This window comes from Zootoca vivipara, chromosome Z, assembly GCF_963506605.1.
Source record: "Zootoca vivipara chromosome Z, rZooViv1.1, whole genome shotgun sequence".
NCBI lineage: Eukaryota > Metazoa > Chordata > Lepidosauria > Squamata > Lacertidae > Zootoca > Zootoca vivipara.
Window position 1 is genome coordinate 6520045 of NC_083294.1, and position 16567 is coordinate 6536611.

The 16567-nt window shown below is 43.7% G+C and overlaps 1 protein-coding gene across 1 annotated transcript in view; it reads left to right on the forward strand.

Moving 5' to 3' along the window:
• The window catches only part of ASTN2 (astrotactin 2), a 605773-nt gene that overhangs the window by 415266 nt on the left and 173940 nt on the right, over positions 1–16567 (forward strand). The window contains 3 exon segments of the mRNA XM_035112940.2: positions 4834–4958; positions 5559–5663; positions 7959–8138. Coding sequence (XP_034968831.2) covers positions 4834–4958; positions 5559–5663; positions 7959–8138 — 410 coding nt within the window.

Here is a 16567-nt window from a genome sequence, read left to right on the forward strand (position 1 = left end):
AAAAAGGGCAAGACATTGACTCATGGTACAATGAAATCCAATTAAAAAACCAAAAACAAACTCGCCACAGTTGCGGTAATATAGCAACAAAAACCAAGAGAAAATGTGCATATATATACATTTTAAAAAACTTCCAGATAGCAATGTCCACGAAACTACCAGCAAAAGCTGCTTCTTCTTCTTCTTCTTCTTCTTCTTCTTCTTCTTCTTCTTCTTCTTCTTCTTCTTCTTCTTCTTCCTCTTCCTCTTCCTCTTCTTCTTCCTCTTCTTCTTCTTCTTCTTCTTCTTCTTCTTCTTCTTCTTCTTCTTCTTCTTCTTCAGAAAAGCATATATAATATAAATGTACCCCAATATGCTAAAGGCATATTGACATATCAATTCAAAGAGAAGGGAGTCCAAGATGGATGGGAATTTCTAAAAGGAGAAATATTGAAGGCCCAAATGCAGACCATTCCAAAAAGAAAGAAATGTGGGAGGCATCTAAGGAAACTACTGTGGCTGCATAAGGAGTTTAGAGATGAGCTGAAAGTTAAGAAGGAGATGTACAAGAAAGGGGAGAAAGGGGAAATCACAAAAGAGGCATACACACAAGTAACCATAAGTAGGGATAAGGTCAGGTGGACTAAAGCTCAGCATGAGCTCAGGCTTACATGAGAGCTTAAAAATAAAAATAAATAAATGTTTCTTTGGCTTCTGGAAGAACAAGCAAGTGGTAGGTACTCTGTATGGGAAAAGAGAGAGAGAAATGCTATTGGGTGATAGAGAAAAGGCGGAACTACTCAACACCTTCTTTGCCTCTGTCTTCACCCAAAAGGAAAGAAATGCCGAACCTGGTGATAACAGAATAACTGATATAAGGATGGGGGTACAGCCCAAGATTGGAAAAGAGCTAGTAAGGGAACATCTAGCTATGTTAAACGAATTCAAATCTCCAGGGCCTGATGAGCTGCATCCAAGGGTACGAAAGGAGCTTGCGGGTGTAATTTCAGAGCCTTTGTCTATAGGCTTTGAGAGTTATTGGAGAACAGGTGAGGTTCCCTACAGGCTGCAGGTGAGCTAATGTTGTCCCCATATTTGAAAAAGGCAGGGGGAGAAGACCCAGGTAACTACCGACTGGTGAGCTTGACATTGGAAAGGTCCTAGAACAGATAATTGAACAGTAGGGCTGTGAACATTTAGAAATGGATGCTGTGATTACTAAGACCTAGCATGGGTTTCTCAAAAATAAGTCCTGCCAGACCAATCTAATTCCTTTTTTATGGAGTTACATGCTTGGTGGATCAGAGAAATGCTGTGAAATAGTGTATCTTGATATCAGTAAGGCTTTTGACAAAGTCTCCCACGATATTCTCATGAGGAAGCTAGTGAAATGTGGGTTGAATGTGGTTAGGTGGATTTGTAGCTGGCTGACGGACTGAACCCTAAGAGTACTCATTGATGGTTCATTGTCATCCTGGAAAGAAGTGACAAGTGGGGTGCAACAGGGTTCTGTCCTGGGTCCCTTGTTGTTCAATGTCTTTATGAAGAAACCCAATGTATTGGATGAAGAAATTGGGGGAATGCTCATCAAATTTGCAGATGAAACCAAACTGGGAGGGATGGCTAATGCTGAGGAAGACAGAATCAGAATTCAAAATGACCTTAACAGATTGGAGAACTGGGTCCAAGCTATCAAAATGAGTCTCAATAGGGGGAAATGTAAGGTTCTGCACTTAGGCAGGAAGAACCAGATGCACAAATACAAGATGGGGGATACCTGGCTTACCAGTAGTACGTGTGAAAAGAGTCTAGGGGTCTTGGTGGACCACATGCTCAACATGAGTCAATAGTGTGATGCAGCAGCAAAAAAAGCTAACGCTATTCTAGGCTGCATCAACAGAAGACTATGTTGGGTATTAGTGAGTATATTTTCCAACTCACAAGGTGTCCAGCACACTCCTCTGTGTGCGTCACTCTGCACAGCATTGCAAGGCCTTTTGGAGACAATCACCAATGCAATAAACTCACTTCACACCCATGGTTCAGGCAGTAAAGTTTATTGCCAGTTTGCAGCTTAATGGTTCCTTACATCATTAGCCCATAAATTAGTCACTAGCATGCTGCTAGGACAGTCCGCTTCTGAAGATGGTTCTCTCCCTCCCAGCAGAGAGAGCAGAGAGAGAAGGGAACAAGCTCAATTCTTTCTCTCAGTCTCTTATCCAGGCCATAAGAACTCTGCGCATGAACATTACTTCATGCTTCTGATCTTGACGCCACCTGCTTCTAGATAGTTTATATGAACGGTGCAGATAAGGAATGACTACTGGTTTCAGTTTCATATATCAACAGTCTAGTGTCCAAATTAAGGTCAGACCACACCAAGCCTGCTGCCTTGAGTGCCTGGGGTGTGCATGCATGTGTGTGTGTGATGTTGGCAGGCCCACAGCATGCTGACGTCACTTGTGCACATCCTGCGAGCGTGCCAATGTGACGTGCACGTCCCACAGTGTGCACACGCCACCAAGTGGAATTGGGCGGGGGATCAGCCCCTTCATTTAAAATTTGTGGGTGCCTGGAGATCCAGGGCTGTGCATGGTTGCTGCCTATTAACAACGCCTGGAATACTATGTCCAGTTCTGGCCACCACAATTTAGGAAGGATGTTGACAAACTGGAATGTATGCAGAGGAGGGCAGCTAAGATCAAGGATCCAGAAGCCAATCCTTATGATTGAAGGAGCTAGTTTATTTAGCCTGGAAAAGAGGAGACTGAGAGGAGATATGAAAGCCGTCTTCAAATATCCAAAGGGCTGTTACATGGAAGATGCAGCAAGGTTGTTTTCTCATGCTCTGGAGGGTAGGAGTTGAACCAATGGCTTCAAGTTACAAGAAAAGAGGTTCCGACTAAACACCAGAAAGAACTTTCTGACAGTAAGAGCTGTTCAACAGTGGAACAGACTCCCCCGAGAGGTGGTGGACTCTCCTTCCCTGGAGGATTTTAAGCAGAGGTTGGTTGGTCGTCTGTCATGGATGCTTTGGCTGAGATTCCTGCATTGCGGGGGGGTTGGACTAGATGACCCTTGGGACCCTTCCAACTCTAAAATTCTCTGGTTCTGTGACATGTGCTTAAATATGCGTTGGAGAGCTCCCTGATGGTGGTTATGTCACGTGTGAACAGAATAGGAAGAGCATAGGAAGGAAGTCAGGGCTCATCCAGACTTCCTTTGGGGCTGTTTCCAGGCACAGGTCCACACTTGAACGTGCCATGTCATGTCCATGTGCTTCCCACCCTCCGCCTGAACACTTTCCCCACAAAACCCATTCTCTACCGCTGAATCGGAGCAAATGCAAATCCGCAGAAAACCTGAATTGATGTAAAACCTGAATTGATGTTTGTTCTGACTCAGGAATAAAGAGTGGCTTTTCATAGAGGAAGTGACAGGGCAAGGAAATAAAAAGCTTTCAGACACAGTGCTTTAAAGCACGGACCTTTGCCTAGAAAGTGTCAGGCAAAAGGTAAGTGTTGTAGCTTGTGCAGAGTTTCATATTGGCTTGTGTATGTGTATTTTAAAGAAAGAATAAAAGGGGGGAACAATACAGCAGACCCCCGAGGGATCTAATTAACAGCTCCTGTTTCTTGGAGGGGAAATCCAGGTTTGAAGCTGAATGGCGGTGTCGCATCTCAAAGAGGCAGTGTCTGCCTGCCTTCCAGAGTACATCTGCAGAGTGTTCTGGGACGAGGTTGGCGGCAGCCATCCTCCCAGACAGCAGCCTTGCTGAACGTTCCTTTGCTGAGTTTAAGTGGCTCCTAAAAGCCAAGGCACCAGGCTGACTGCCTCGCGGCACTCCCTGGGCAGCCCTGTTAGTTACTTGCACCTTGTGGTGGAGAGCCAATGGTAAGGGAAATTGCATCTGCAAAACCAAAACAATGCACTCAAGCAACTTGAAAGCACAATGTTTTCAGTCTATCTCCACCAGACAAAAAAGGTCTCGACGAGATAGAATGCCAATAGGCAAAGACTGGAGCATGTAAAACAAACGTAGCAAACAGTGGGGATGGTTTCGCTACTAAGCTTGCCACCTTCTGGTTTTAGGAGATTCAAAGCATTTTATGGTGAAGCTTAAACAGGAGAGGGGTGCCTCTCATCATGAGAGAATCAGCATTCATTGTTTAAAATGCTGCTGTTGGCCTGGGTGCAATGGTGGAGGCGAGGAGAGTGAGGGCAATGTATTTGTAATCTGCCCTTTACTGCATGTTGGGACAGTATTAGGCGCTCTGGAGTGTTTTAAAACAAAGAATGTAGCAAATGGCTCATTCTACAACAAATCACAGGGAGGCAGTTGATTACCTGAAGAGTTGTATCACTGAGGTTTCTCTCCACATATACATTATACACACAATTTCTCTCTCCTTTACACAAATGCACCCTTCGCTTAATGTTTCCTACTACCTAACACTGTGCTCAAATTCTCTGCCCAGATCATTATTTTTGAGTCTTCTTTCTGTCTTTTTTTTAAAAAATCATTTTTATTAATTTTTCCACTTTAACAATCCAATCCAATCACATTAAATATTCCAAATTATACATATACATATCAAATAATCCAAATATTTTGCCAAATTATAATTTTTTCGGGATTTCCCATGCTTCAAGCTCAGAAGGCTCTAATCATCTCATAATCCTACTGCATTTCATAGTCATTTTCGGTGATTCCTCTATTCCTTTCTGTTGTTATCCTTCATTCTTTCACAGCCTCTGAGTTGTTCCCACAAGCGAGTTAAAACAAATGATGTGTTTCGGTGTGGATTTTATGTCTATGATTCCCTTTTTGAGTTTTCTGATTTCTTTCTGCAGGGAGAATAATTTCATCAAGGACTTTCCCCAGTTGGCTGATGCGTTGATGGTGATCCCGTTACCCGTTGAGGAGCAGTGCCGTGGTGTGCTCTCTGAGCCACTTCCAAACCTCCAGCTGCTCACAGGTAGGAGGGTTGGACATAGTTGTGACTCAGCCTAGAGCTCTAGGTGGAGGGTAGTTCTTATTAATGCCCAGTTGGTAAGGAAACAGTTTAAGCTGCTTGATGGAGTGGTCACTGGCAGGTGAAAGGTGCAGGAGAGGCAGAGCCAAATGGAGCTGATATTTCAGCAAAGCCAAATGCATTGCCTTCCTCCTTTCCCTCTGTTGCAGCCTGATGGAATAGCTGCTACAGACTGACAGCTGTATGAGAGCCGAAAGAAACTAGTCTATGGGCAGAGCTGCATGCCACAATTTCTGTGGCTGGAAATTACGTTTTTTTTCCTGGGTAATTTCCAATTCTTATGCCGTGTTAAGTGATGCTTCTTCTAAAACACACACCCTGTTGGTGACAGTAAGCATGGCTCTGTCATCATCTTGCCTGCAGCCTGTTCATTGAAGAACCCCAGCAGTGACTATTGCTATGAGGCTGTATCTCTGTTACTGCACCCTTCATAATCCCAAAGCTTGTGACAATGAAATAAGCCTGCGGGAGCGCAAGTAGACAGCTCTCTTCTCTGGCCACCTCCTGCCTCTTGTGCTCTAACTCCAAATTATTTCTTCACAGGTGATATCCGGTATGACGAAGCCATGGGCTACCCCATGGTTCAGCACTGGAGGGTCCGAAGCAACCTGTATAAAGTAAAGCTAAGCACCATTGCCCTCTCAGCAGGTGAGAACAGCTACATTACAGTAACGATTGCAAGCTGGGAGGCGGCTGTAGTTCTTTGGCAGAGACTTATGCTGCAACTTGCAATGATTTGGGGTTTATGTGCTGCCTGGTAACTTCTCAGTGGGAGTGTTTGAAACTCCTCGTGGTTCCATTTAGCTCAGTATCGTCTACCCTGACTGATAGTGGTTCTCCAGGGCTTCAGGGCTCATTGCCAGCCCCACCTGCAGATGCCAAGGATTTATCTTGGGGTCTTTGGCATGCAGAGCAGATGCTCTACCACTGAGGAATACCCCTTCCCTAATAAAGGATCATAAGAAGTGGCCATATTCTGGGTCAGGCTGTTTATCCATCTAGCCCAGTAATGTCTAGTCTGGCTGGTCTCAGGCACGGATGGCTCTGCCTACTAAGATTCTTTCACGTCACCATTTACTTGGTCCTTGTAACTGGATATGACAATGATTGTCCTTGTGGTCTTGTTCCCATGGCTTTCTGCACCAGGGGCAGTAAAGATGCTGCTGTGTAGGGGGAGGGGCAAGGTGGTGTCATAATTGGTGCTATGCAAACACACCAACACTATAATAATAATAATAATAATAATAATAATAATAATAATAATAATAATAATAAATTTTTATTTATACCCCGCCCTCCCCAGTCAAAACCGGGCTCAGGGCGGCTAACACCAATAAAATTACAATAAGACATTTTAAAAAACCCAACAATTACAAAAATACAGCCTCATTTTAAGTAGTCCATAAATCCAAACCACGAGGGAGGAATGGCCCATGGAGGAGAGGCCTATCTGTGCCTAAGCTCTACCTCCAGAGGTGAAAGCAGTAATGTTTCTGAATCCTAGTCGCTGGAAACCACAGGAAGGCAGAATTGCTGTTGGACTCAGGTCCTGCTTTTTGGTTTCCATGGGCATCTGGGCCACTGTGAGAGCAGAATGCTGGAGTAGATAGACTATTGGCCTGATCTAACAGGCTCTTCTAATGTATTGGATCCACTGTGAGTTTGCCCAGCACTGATCTCTCCGCTTGTCCTTCCCACTCTCCGTATTTTCAGAAAGTCAGGCAAGTGCTGCTGTTCCACCCTCCTGTTGTATGTGCTCTACCACTGAGCTACAATGCCTCCCTCTAAGGCTAAGGTTATGCCATGCATCTATAGCATTCTGCATAGGTTGGCAGCCAAAGCAACAGAAACACTAGGGATTTTGCTTATCACAAACAATAATGTGCTCGTTTTTGTTTTTGTTTTTTTGTATTTACCACCCAATATCTGTGTAAGGCCATTAATTTCATGTTCCCGTTTTTCAGATGAGATGCCTGAGGCTGAGAGTGACTTGGCTGAATTAATCAGCATGTCTATAACATATCCGAACTCGGATTTTCTGAGTTCTCTTATTTTTAAGGACAACACTGTCTGATTCTACTCATAAAGTACGGTCATCAGGCACTCTTTGCTGTGGCATCCAAGTCTTATGGTGATGGGTCTTTAGCCCTCTGCACACTCCCACCAGAAAACATGCACTATTCTATGTTTTACATAGTGCATATTTACATTGTGCAGCTCACTCACATGGAAGAGAGTAATGGCCACCAAGCTGGATGGCTTTGAAAGAGGATTAGATAAATTCATGGATGAACTATTAGCCATGAAGGCTATGCTCTGCCTCCACAGTTGGGAGGCAGTCTATTTCTGGATCCCAGTTGTTGAAAACCACAGGGTGGGGATTGTGCTCAGATCCTGCATGTGGGTTTCCCACTGGCATCTGGTCAGCCACTGTGAGAACAGGACGCTGGACTGATTCAGCAGGCTCTTCTTAAGTTCTTATGGTATTATCCCATTCTTTGGAATTGGTTTTTGGCCCCATTTATCTAAAAGGCAGCCCCCCAGAGCACAGGTGATAAACAAATACTCACTGATCTTACTGTGTTGGTTGCTGAAATGGCTGCATTGAAGGTCGCAGTCTTGCAAAACAGGTCCAACGGCGTAGGTTCGAAGGTGGGCGTGTGCAGAGGGGTAAAGAAGAGCAAGCTTCACCCGAGAAGTCCTTATGATGGAACCAGCAGTGCAGCAAATAGTGCACCCAGTTCTCGAATCTGCTTGCCAAGCACCCAAACTGGAATTTGTAGAAGCAGCTAATGGAGAAGGAGGGCACACTGAGCAATTGGTCAATAGTGTATGTGAATGGCATTCCAGGTTCCCTTCTGTTGCGTCGTTTCTTAACTTAAAAAATAAATAAAATAAAATAAAATCTGTGACATCCCTCCTCCTCCCTCTTGGCTCTTGCAGGATTTTTTAATGTCCTGAAGATCCTGAACAAGGACAGCAGCCGTGAAGAACTGCTCTACTTCATTCAGCAGTATGGCTCCCACTACATAGCAGAGGCCCTCTATGGGTCTGAGTTCACCTGCACCATCCACTTTCCCAGCAAGAAAGTCCAGCAGCAGCTCTGGTTCCAGTATCAGAAAGGTAAGATGCTCCTGGAAGCTAGCAGAAGTTTTCTCGCTTACTCCCACTTTCCTTTGCATATCACAAGTTCCTTCTGTTGCATGGCTGAGGAGAGGGCTCCTTTCCAGTGCAGCCGCCTGGGGCCACCACTTTTTTTTTCTCCTCCCAGATGCACACCTCTCTCCCACCCCCACCAAGTCCATCTGCGCTCCTTGCTTTCCGCCTGCAAGGCTTTCGCTTGCTGTCCTGTTTCTGAGCCCAACACGCTGTGATCCTTGTCATCTGCTTGCCAGCCCTCTGAAAATTGCTGAGGGTGATTTGAGTAGGTTTCTATAAATGTGACATAATTGAGCTGTCTGGGAATGGTTCCGTTTTATCGCTTGCGACAATGACGGTCTTTAAGGAAGTATATTAATTCAGTAGCAGACTCATTGTGCAGTGTCATAAATAACCAGACACATCATTAAACAGGGCAATAAACTTTGGGACTTTGAAGTGATACAATTAGGTTATATTTCTAAAAGTTCAGTGATTTGCCATAGCCAGCTTTATTTGCTGCCTCAAAAAACTACATGGCCACCTGGTTCTTGCAGCTTGCCTACCACGTACCGTTTTCAGAAAGTTGGGCCACTGCTAATCCCAGTAAATGCTGGTTAAATTGTATAGCTTGTTGTGAAAACAAATCTCCAGAAATAATTGATCAGGGTCCATCAGCATAAAACCCCAATGTGCATGAGATAAAGATCCTCCTCAACACTATTTCATGTTCGTCGGCGACACAGAATGGAACTGCCGTGCGCTGGAATTGGGGGGGGGTCGCTCCCTAGGGACATTTGCCTCACTCCTTATCTGCTGGTTTATAAGGCTATTAGCAATTATGGCTATCTACTGTCTGCAGTCTGGTATTGGGCTGTGCACTGCATTCAGGAGAAGAGATGGAACACTGTAAGCATAATATACTTTTAAAGTACATTTGAAGCATATCATCCCCCTCTCCCAAGAAGAATTCCGGGCACTGTAGTTTGTTACAGATTGATGGGAATTGCAACTGTGGGTGATAAACAGCAGTGCACATAGTTCTTGGGTGGGGGTGGGTGGGAGTGTTTCCAATGTCCTTTAAAGTTATTGTGCATAGGCAAGTTATTGCGCATAGGCAACCTGATGCAAGACAGTGCAGGTGAGTGAAATTCGCAATCTGGATGCAAAACAGTGTGACCCTCCCAACCATTTCCTGGACAGTCTTATTCCCTCCCATGTTTCCCTGTGTGTTGTGTTTTGTATAAAATGCATTCAGAACTCATCCAGCCCATTTGTTTCAGTCTTAAACAATGATAAATGACAAATCACTAGAGAGTGGGGGAAATGTGAGTGTGTGTTCCTCCTTCCATGTCATTGATCTTACCCACTGTGTGATTTATGGGAAGACTTAAGAATGGTTGATTATAATGATGGTATGAATGAGTAAACCAGACTGAATCCTGTAGGTTAAAAATGCAGGTTTGTGTAGTAAATCCGGTGTAAATTTCAGCTTGGTTGAGGGATTTGCGCCTCAGTGAATTCCACTCAGTAGCTTTCTTTTTTAAAAAAATATGTAATGTCCTTTCCCACAAAGAGAAACCTTTACTCTTCTGCATTTCACTTCTTTACGGATAGGAATACAGCAGTGGTTACCAGTGTGGCGCCCATGGACACTTATGTGCCCACAGAGATGTTCCTTGGTGCCCACAGGGCTGGCTCCCCATTCCCAGTGACCTTAAGTTTGGGAGAAGAATCCAATAGGATAGTATTTGTGTGTGGTGCCCACAGTCAGTTCTCCAGTTGCCAATGTGACAATGGGAAGCAAAAAAAGGTTGTCACCCCCTGACCAACAGAAAGATTTATTGTAAAGAATGCAAATAAACATCTTTGCATTTTGTGTCAGGGCAGGGTGTTGTGGCATTTTTGCTTTCAATAACCAGGCTTTCAAATAATGTAGGGTTCCTTCTTGGACGGTAGCATAACAACTGTAGCTGGGAGGGTTTGTGAGGGTTGAAACCAGGTTATTGATTCTTTGCTTATCATTTTTAATGCCTTATTCTTCCACCAAAAAGCCAATCATTGTTATCTTCTCTCTCTCCACCCACAACCTCACAACAATTCTGTAAGGCTGAGTGTCATCCAGCTAAGCTTCATGGCCGAGTAAGGATTTTAACCCAGGCGTCACTGCTCTAAGTCCTATACACTGGTCCTCAGTTATATACTAATTGATTAAACCACAAGACAACAAAACGTGATCATGTTTCTGGTATCTGACATTCTGGCATCTAATTCCTCTTGCATTGCTTCGCCAGTGTGAGGGCAGGAGGAGAGAAACTATCCCGACCTTTAAAAAAGAAGAATTTGTTTGGGGAACTTCATATTGTCTGCTCATATTAGCTCTCTCCATGTTCTTCCCTAGTTTGGAGATGCTGGGGATTGAACCTATTGCTGAGCCTATATACCTTAAGCCAGTGGTTCCCAACAGGTGGTCCGCGAGCTATGCCAGAGGGATCCGCAAGTTGCTATTAGAATAAAAAATATGTTAAATATATTTCGTATGATAACAGATTTGTTGTTTTGGTCGCTTCCTGCATGAGCAGTCTAGCGCAAAACTAGAATTAGATAGAGGCAGTAGTTCTGCTGTATGCCATTAGGTGGTGCTTTACAAACACTACTGTTTGGCAAAGAGGCAGCACACACATTCTACTAACGCTCACCTCCCCAAGATGCTTTGCGCGCGTCGGCTTCATTTGTGCGCTACTGCGCAGGTACCCTGTCTTCTCCATTCCCCTCCCTCCTCCCTGGCGCACGCTGCCTCTTTGCAAAACAGTAGTGTTTGTAAACAAAGCGTTGTTTCTCGCGGAAGCTACAGTTCGCGTAGTTAAAAATGGACCGTTGGTTAAAAAGTGGTTCGTTAAAACGACAAAGGCCTACAGATGAAGAGGAAGAGAATGCATTTGATGTTCAAGCAAGTAAGTCAGCGACTCTCGAACCGATCTTGTCAGTGTTCATTGAACCTAAATCGTCGGCGTCCCTTGAACCTAACCCTTCCAAGATCAGTGTTAAACATACTGGAAAAATTAGATTAGGAATTAGGAATTAGATTTAGGATTAGGAATTAATGGGGGTCCTTGTCACAATAGCGGCTCGATGAGGGGTCCTTGAGAAAATTTTGTTGGGAACCCCTGCCTTAAGCAACACACCTAAGGAAAAGGGCAAAGGGTTCGGAGATGGAAGATTAGTGGAATGGCTGTTATCATCACAGAGACACATCTCCACCACTCTAACACAGGGATGGGGAACATTTAGCCTTCCAGAAGTCCTCCAGTCATCCATGACCACTAGCCATGCAGAGGGGTGGGGTGGCAGGGAGTTAGAGTCCAGCACCTGAAGGCTTCCTCAACCTTGGCCCTCCAAATGTTTTTGGCCTACAACTCCCAGGATTCCTAGCTAGCAGGACCGGTGGTCAGGGATGATGGGAACTGTAGTCTCAAAACATCTGGAGGGCCGAGGTTGAGGAAGCCTGGGTTACAGGTTCTCCAACACTGTTTTAAACTAATCACACAAGATCTACCAATATTGTAAAATGCTGTAAAACACCACACTTGGCAACAAAAATGTCACAGCTGAGCTATGGGACACCCCATTAGTTCACCATTTAAGCACAAAATCATGTTTATATAGGTATGCTGAGTATATCCTCAGAAACTGAACCTTGACTATGGGATTAATTTCCCTGAGATTCAATGCCCAAGCTTGAGAGCTACTACTAAAGGTGTGTGTCCCTGATCTAGGTGAAGATATAGGGAGTCCTTCATTGGAAGATTCAGAGAAGAGCCATAACTCTTCAGCTTTGCACACATAAAGTTCCAGGTTCAAACCCCAGAAGCACCAGATCCCTACCCAAAACTTTGCAGAGCTGCTGCCAGTCAGTGTACACAGTACTGAGCTTGATGGACCAGTGGTCTGAGTCAGTATAAGATTCCTACACACCCAAAACACATAGAGAAAATATGAATTCTTTGCTTCTTAATGCTTTAGATGGTGTGTGTGTGTGGGGGGGGGTCTTCTTAAATAGCCCTTGTTGTTATTGTTGTTTAGTCATTTAGTCGTGTCCGACTCTTCGTGACCCCATGTACCTACCTTTACCTAAAATTTCTGCTGCAGCTGCTGCTGCAAAAAAGAGAGATTGTGTTCAGCCTGCTTCTCTTTGTGTTTAAGAAATAATAGGAGCCAATACAAGAAAGGAAAAGAAACCCCTAATACCTGAGTAGCAGGGAGTCAAACTTGATGAAGTTACCCTGTGTACGCCTACAGGAATTTCTGTTTGCTGCTGTTGCAATTACTGCATCTCCTAATACAAGAGAGAATGTTTCTGTTTCTTCCCCACCTACCAAGCATAATTTGTTTTTAAGACCTTGTGAAACAGACCTGCCATTAAGGGGGAAGGAGGAGGCGAGAGAGATGAAGTGTTTTTAATAACACCAGCTTTTTCCCTTCTTATTATTTTTGCAGTGAACATTTAATTCAATTTCCTCTCTATTACCCAGCCTTCTAAAAACACAATGCACCCTGAAGCACACACCCAGAAACAAAAGGCACAGCAAAACACATTATTTGTGCAAGTGACAAAACAGTTACGCAGCTGTTTATCAATCCACATACGTGTATACCAATAGCAAATGTGGGTGAATGAGTGCCTATCAGTGTTGGAACTGAAACAGGGGCCACCCCCACACCCAACTCAAAATGGTTTCTACAACACTTACCGGTAGGTGTGCCCCCCCCCCCTATATAACACAGACATGTAGACATTTTTAAGTTAAGAGAAAGGTAATGGGATGAGATGTGTGGAACCAAATGTAGCCCAGAGGGAGCTGAGCGTACTCAGCTGTCCAGAAGGGAAACATCACTTCATCTCAGCTGAAAGAGGAAAATGGACCGAAGGAGCAGGGGCATTCCTGTTAGGGGCTGAGGATATGATGCAACATTTTCTGGCCCTCTTTGTAAACATAAGTGCGCACGCACACACAGACACGTATCTGACGAGCCATTGAAATTAATGGATCTATGGTAGGTTTTATACAATCAGAGCATTATCATACTACTTTAAGTGCTCATCACTTTCCCCAAGGAATCTGAAGCTTGTTAAGCTGCAGTTCGCTATTCTCCTCACAGAGCTAACAATTCTGAGTGGTTTAACAATATTTTTGTAAACTGCTTTGAGGTTTTATTGCAACTGAGCAGTACAGTCAAACCTCAGAACTCAAACATAATCCATTCTGAAAGACCACCTGACTTCCGAAACATTTGAGTTCAGAGTCGCGGCTTCTGATTGGTTGTAAGAGCTTCTTGTACTCAAGCGGAAGCTGTGTCAGATGTTCGAGTTCCGAGGAATGTTCGAGAACCGGAACACTTCCGGGTTTTTGGCGTTCAGGAAATGTTTGGCAGCGGAGCTGTTTGAGTTCTGAGGTTTGAGTATACCGGTATATACATTTTATGAAAATAATAGAAATATTTTCCTCCTACCTGGGAGCTATGGTTCTGTGAGGGGAACAGGGGTCTCTTAACAACTCTCAACACCCTTGTTGTTGTTGTTTAGTTGTCTAAGTCATGTTTGACTCTCCGTGACCCCATGAACCAGAGCATGCCTTGGAAACTCTCACTTTCTTCTCAAATTTTCTCCTTTTTTATGTCCATGGAGTTTTCTTGGCAAAATACTGGAGTGGTTTTCCAGTGCCTTCTCCACTCAACACCCTTAGCTTACTACATTTCCCAGGATTCTCTTGGGGGAAGCCAAGACTGTTTCAAGTTGTATGATCCTGTTTTAAATATGTACAGTCATACCTCGACATCCGAACGCTTCGACTTCCGAAGGTTTCGACTTCCGAAGTCGACAACACCGGAAGTCTTTTCACCGCACTCGCCCGGCGTGCGTATTCTGCGCCTGCGCCGACCGCACGCTTCGACACCCGAAAACCTCGACTTACGAAGACGGCCGTGGAACAGATCGTCTTCATAAGTCAAGGTACCACTGTATAGCCCATGTGAGTCATCACTCAGTAAGAACCCATTGCTGTGGCTTAGCAGTCGCTTGCAAATGCAATTCTCTCCTCACCAAAGCAGGAAAGGCCAATTCAGAGAGTTCTGCTTTGCCAAGAGAGGCACGTGGATTGCAGCTGGGGTAGAAACGTCCTGTGTCTTTCTCCATCTGTGCTGAAAACAGGACAGCAGAGCAGATGCAAAGTAGGAGCCTTCCTCCCCCCCCCCCAGCATACAGCGAGCATGTGGGGTGGACCTCTGTGAATCACAAATGCACCATAAACGAAAATGTGCTGTTCCTCTCCCCTCTGCCCATTTGCTGTTGGGAGAGTGGAACAGATGGTGGGCTTCGCTTAAACTGCAATGTGGCTATTTGGCTAAAGCCAAGGCAGTCAAGTGCTCTGTCAACAGAACAGAGTGTGCTTTAAGTCCACTTAAATGAATCTATGGCTTTCCCAAATGCTCTCTGTAGTGGTATATTGACTACAAAAGATGCTCCCTGGAACAGCGTACGCGGCAAGTGCTTATTTATAAAACACAATATTGCTTCTGCGATTCAGTCTGGCACAGGCTGCCTGCAACAGCCAGCTCATAAAAGCAAACATTTCAAAATTGCAAAAAAACACCACCAAAAACCAAAAATATTGATAGGCGGCAGCCATAAATGTAATGTTTATCGAAGGGCCGTGGGTGAAGGCAGCACAGCAATTAGAAAGAAGAGACACATACATACCCCAATCCAGGTGATTATTTGCAATCTCAGTTGTTTCTACATACTGAAGCCATTCTTTGTCTCTCAATTTGGCATAAAGGCCCACTGGCAGGGCCCACCCATTAAAGCTAAAACCCACACAGGAAGGGGCAGTCCACACCATCAGCTTTCCATTTCATTCACACAACTGGGATTGTGGGTCACTGTCCCTGTATTTGGGATATTAGCATAAATACAACCCACCTAATTTAGAAGCAATAGTTGGCTGCAATCAAATCATCTTAAAAATAAAAATAGTATCCTTTCACTGTGCTGCAGATCATTAAATAGTATTTCATGTGCAATCCAGCATGAAAAGGTCTGCTTATGTTGGAGCTAAAGCAAGGTTCTGTTTCTCATGATGACGAAACTTGGAAATATAGCAGCTTTTAAAAAAAGTTAAGGTTTGGGTAAGGGTCCCAATAGCAGAGGGACAAGTTCTCAACTCACCAATACTATCATCCAGGTCTTCTTTCTCCCTAATTACGCCCTTTTAAACTCTGTGTGTGTGTGTGTGTGTTTTATTGGGTTGTTTTTGTTTTTATTCTGATTATGTACAGGTGAAACTCGGAAAATTAGAATATTGTCGAAAAGTGCATTTATTTCAGTAACGCAACATTATTTTTAATTTTTCTTTTAATTTTTACAAATGCTTTCTTTTGGAAATCCCACAGTAAAAAAACAAATAGTTACAATAATACAAAAATAAATATCACTATGACATTTCATTAATTACATTCCATTTATAATTGACCCGCCTAATGACAAATCATTACAATTACAACAAATAAAGGATTGACATATCTTGTTTTGCATGTCATGCATCTATCTCATATATTGGTTTCACCTTTTAAGTTGCGTTACTGAAATAAATGCACTTTTCAACGACATTCTAATTTTCCGAGTTTCACCTGTATTTTGTGGTTTTATATTCTGATTTTATCCTGTGAGCTGCCCTGAGACCTGCAGGTATGGGGCGGTATATAAATTTAATAAATAATCATAATCATTATTATATGAATATTATTCCCCTCTACTCTCTTCCTCTTCTTCACATCACGCACTTAACAAAAACCACACAACTCTGCATGTCATTAAGAGAATGCACACAAACAGACACAGTCTGCAAAATCCATTCCAAGTGCAGAGTCTGGGATCTTTAGAACAGTTACAGAGCCACACTAGCACAGAATAAGATCTGTGGTGTTTTAGGTGTATCTGAAGAAGTGTGCATGCACACAAAAGCTCATACCAAAACAAAAACTTAGTTGGTCTTTAAGGTGCTACTGAAGGATTTTTTTTTATTTTAGGTGCTACAGTCAGGCAAGTGTGTGTGCCCCCTAATTATTTACACTCCTGCACTTTTTGTTTTGTTTTGTATCCATCACCTTAACTATAACCCTGCCTTCCCTGAACTCTCTTCGGAGAAAACTAAAAGGAAGCTTGAAGAGAGAGCAGCCTGCCAGTCCCCCTTTTTGCAAGAGTAAATTAGTAGGAAAAGTATCTATATATCCAGCTCTTGCAACTACATGGGAGCTTAGTGATCCTCTCTGTTCTACATAATACCTGTCACATCCAAAGCATTTCAGACCAATTAATGCCCCACTCTTGTTTGGCACAGCCAGAGCACAAATGTATA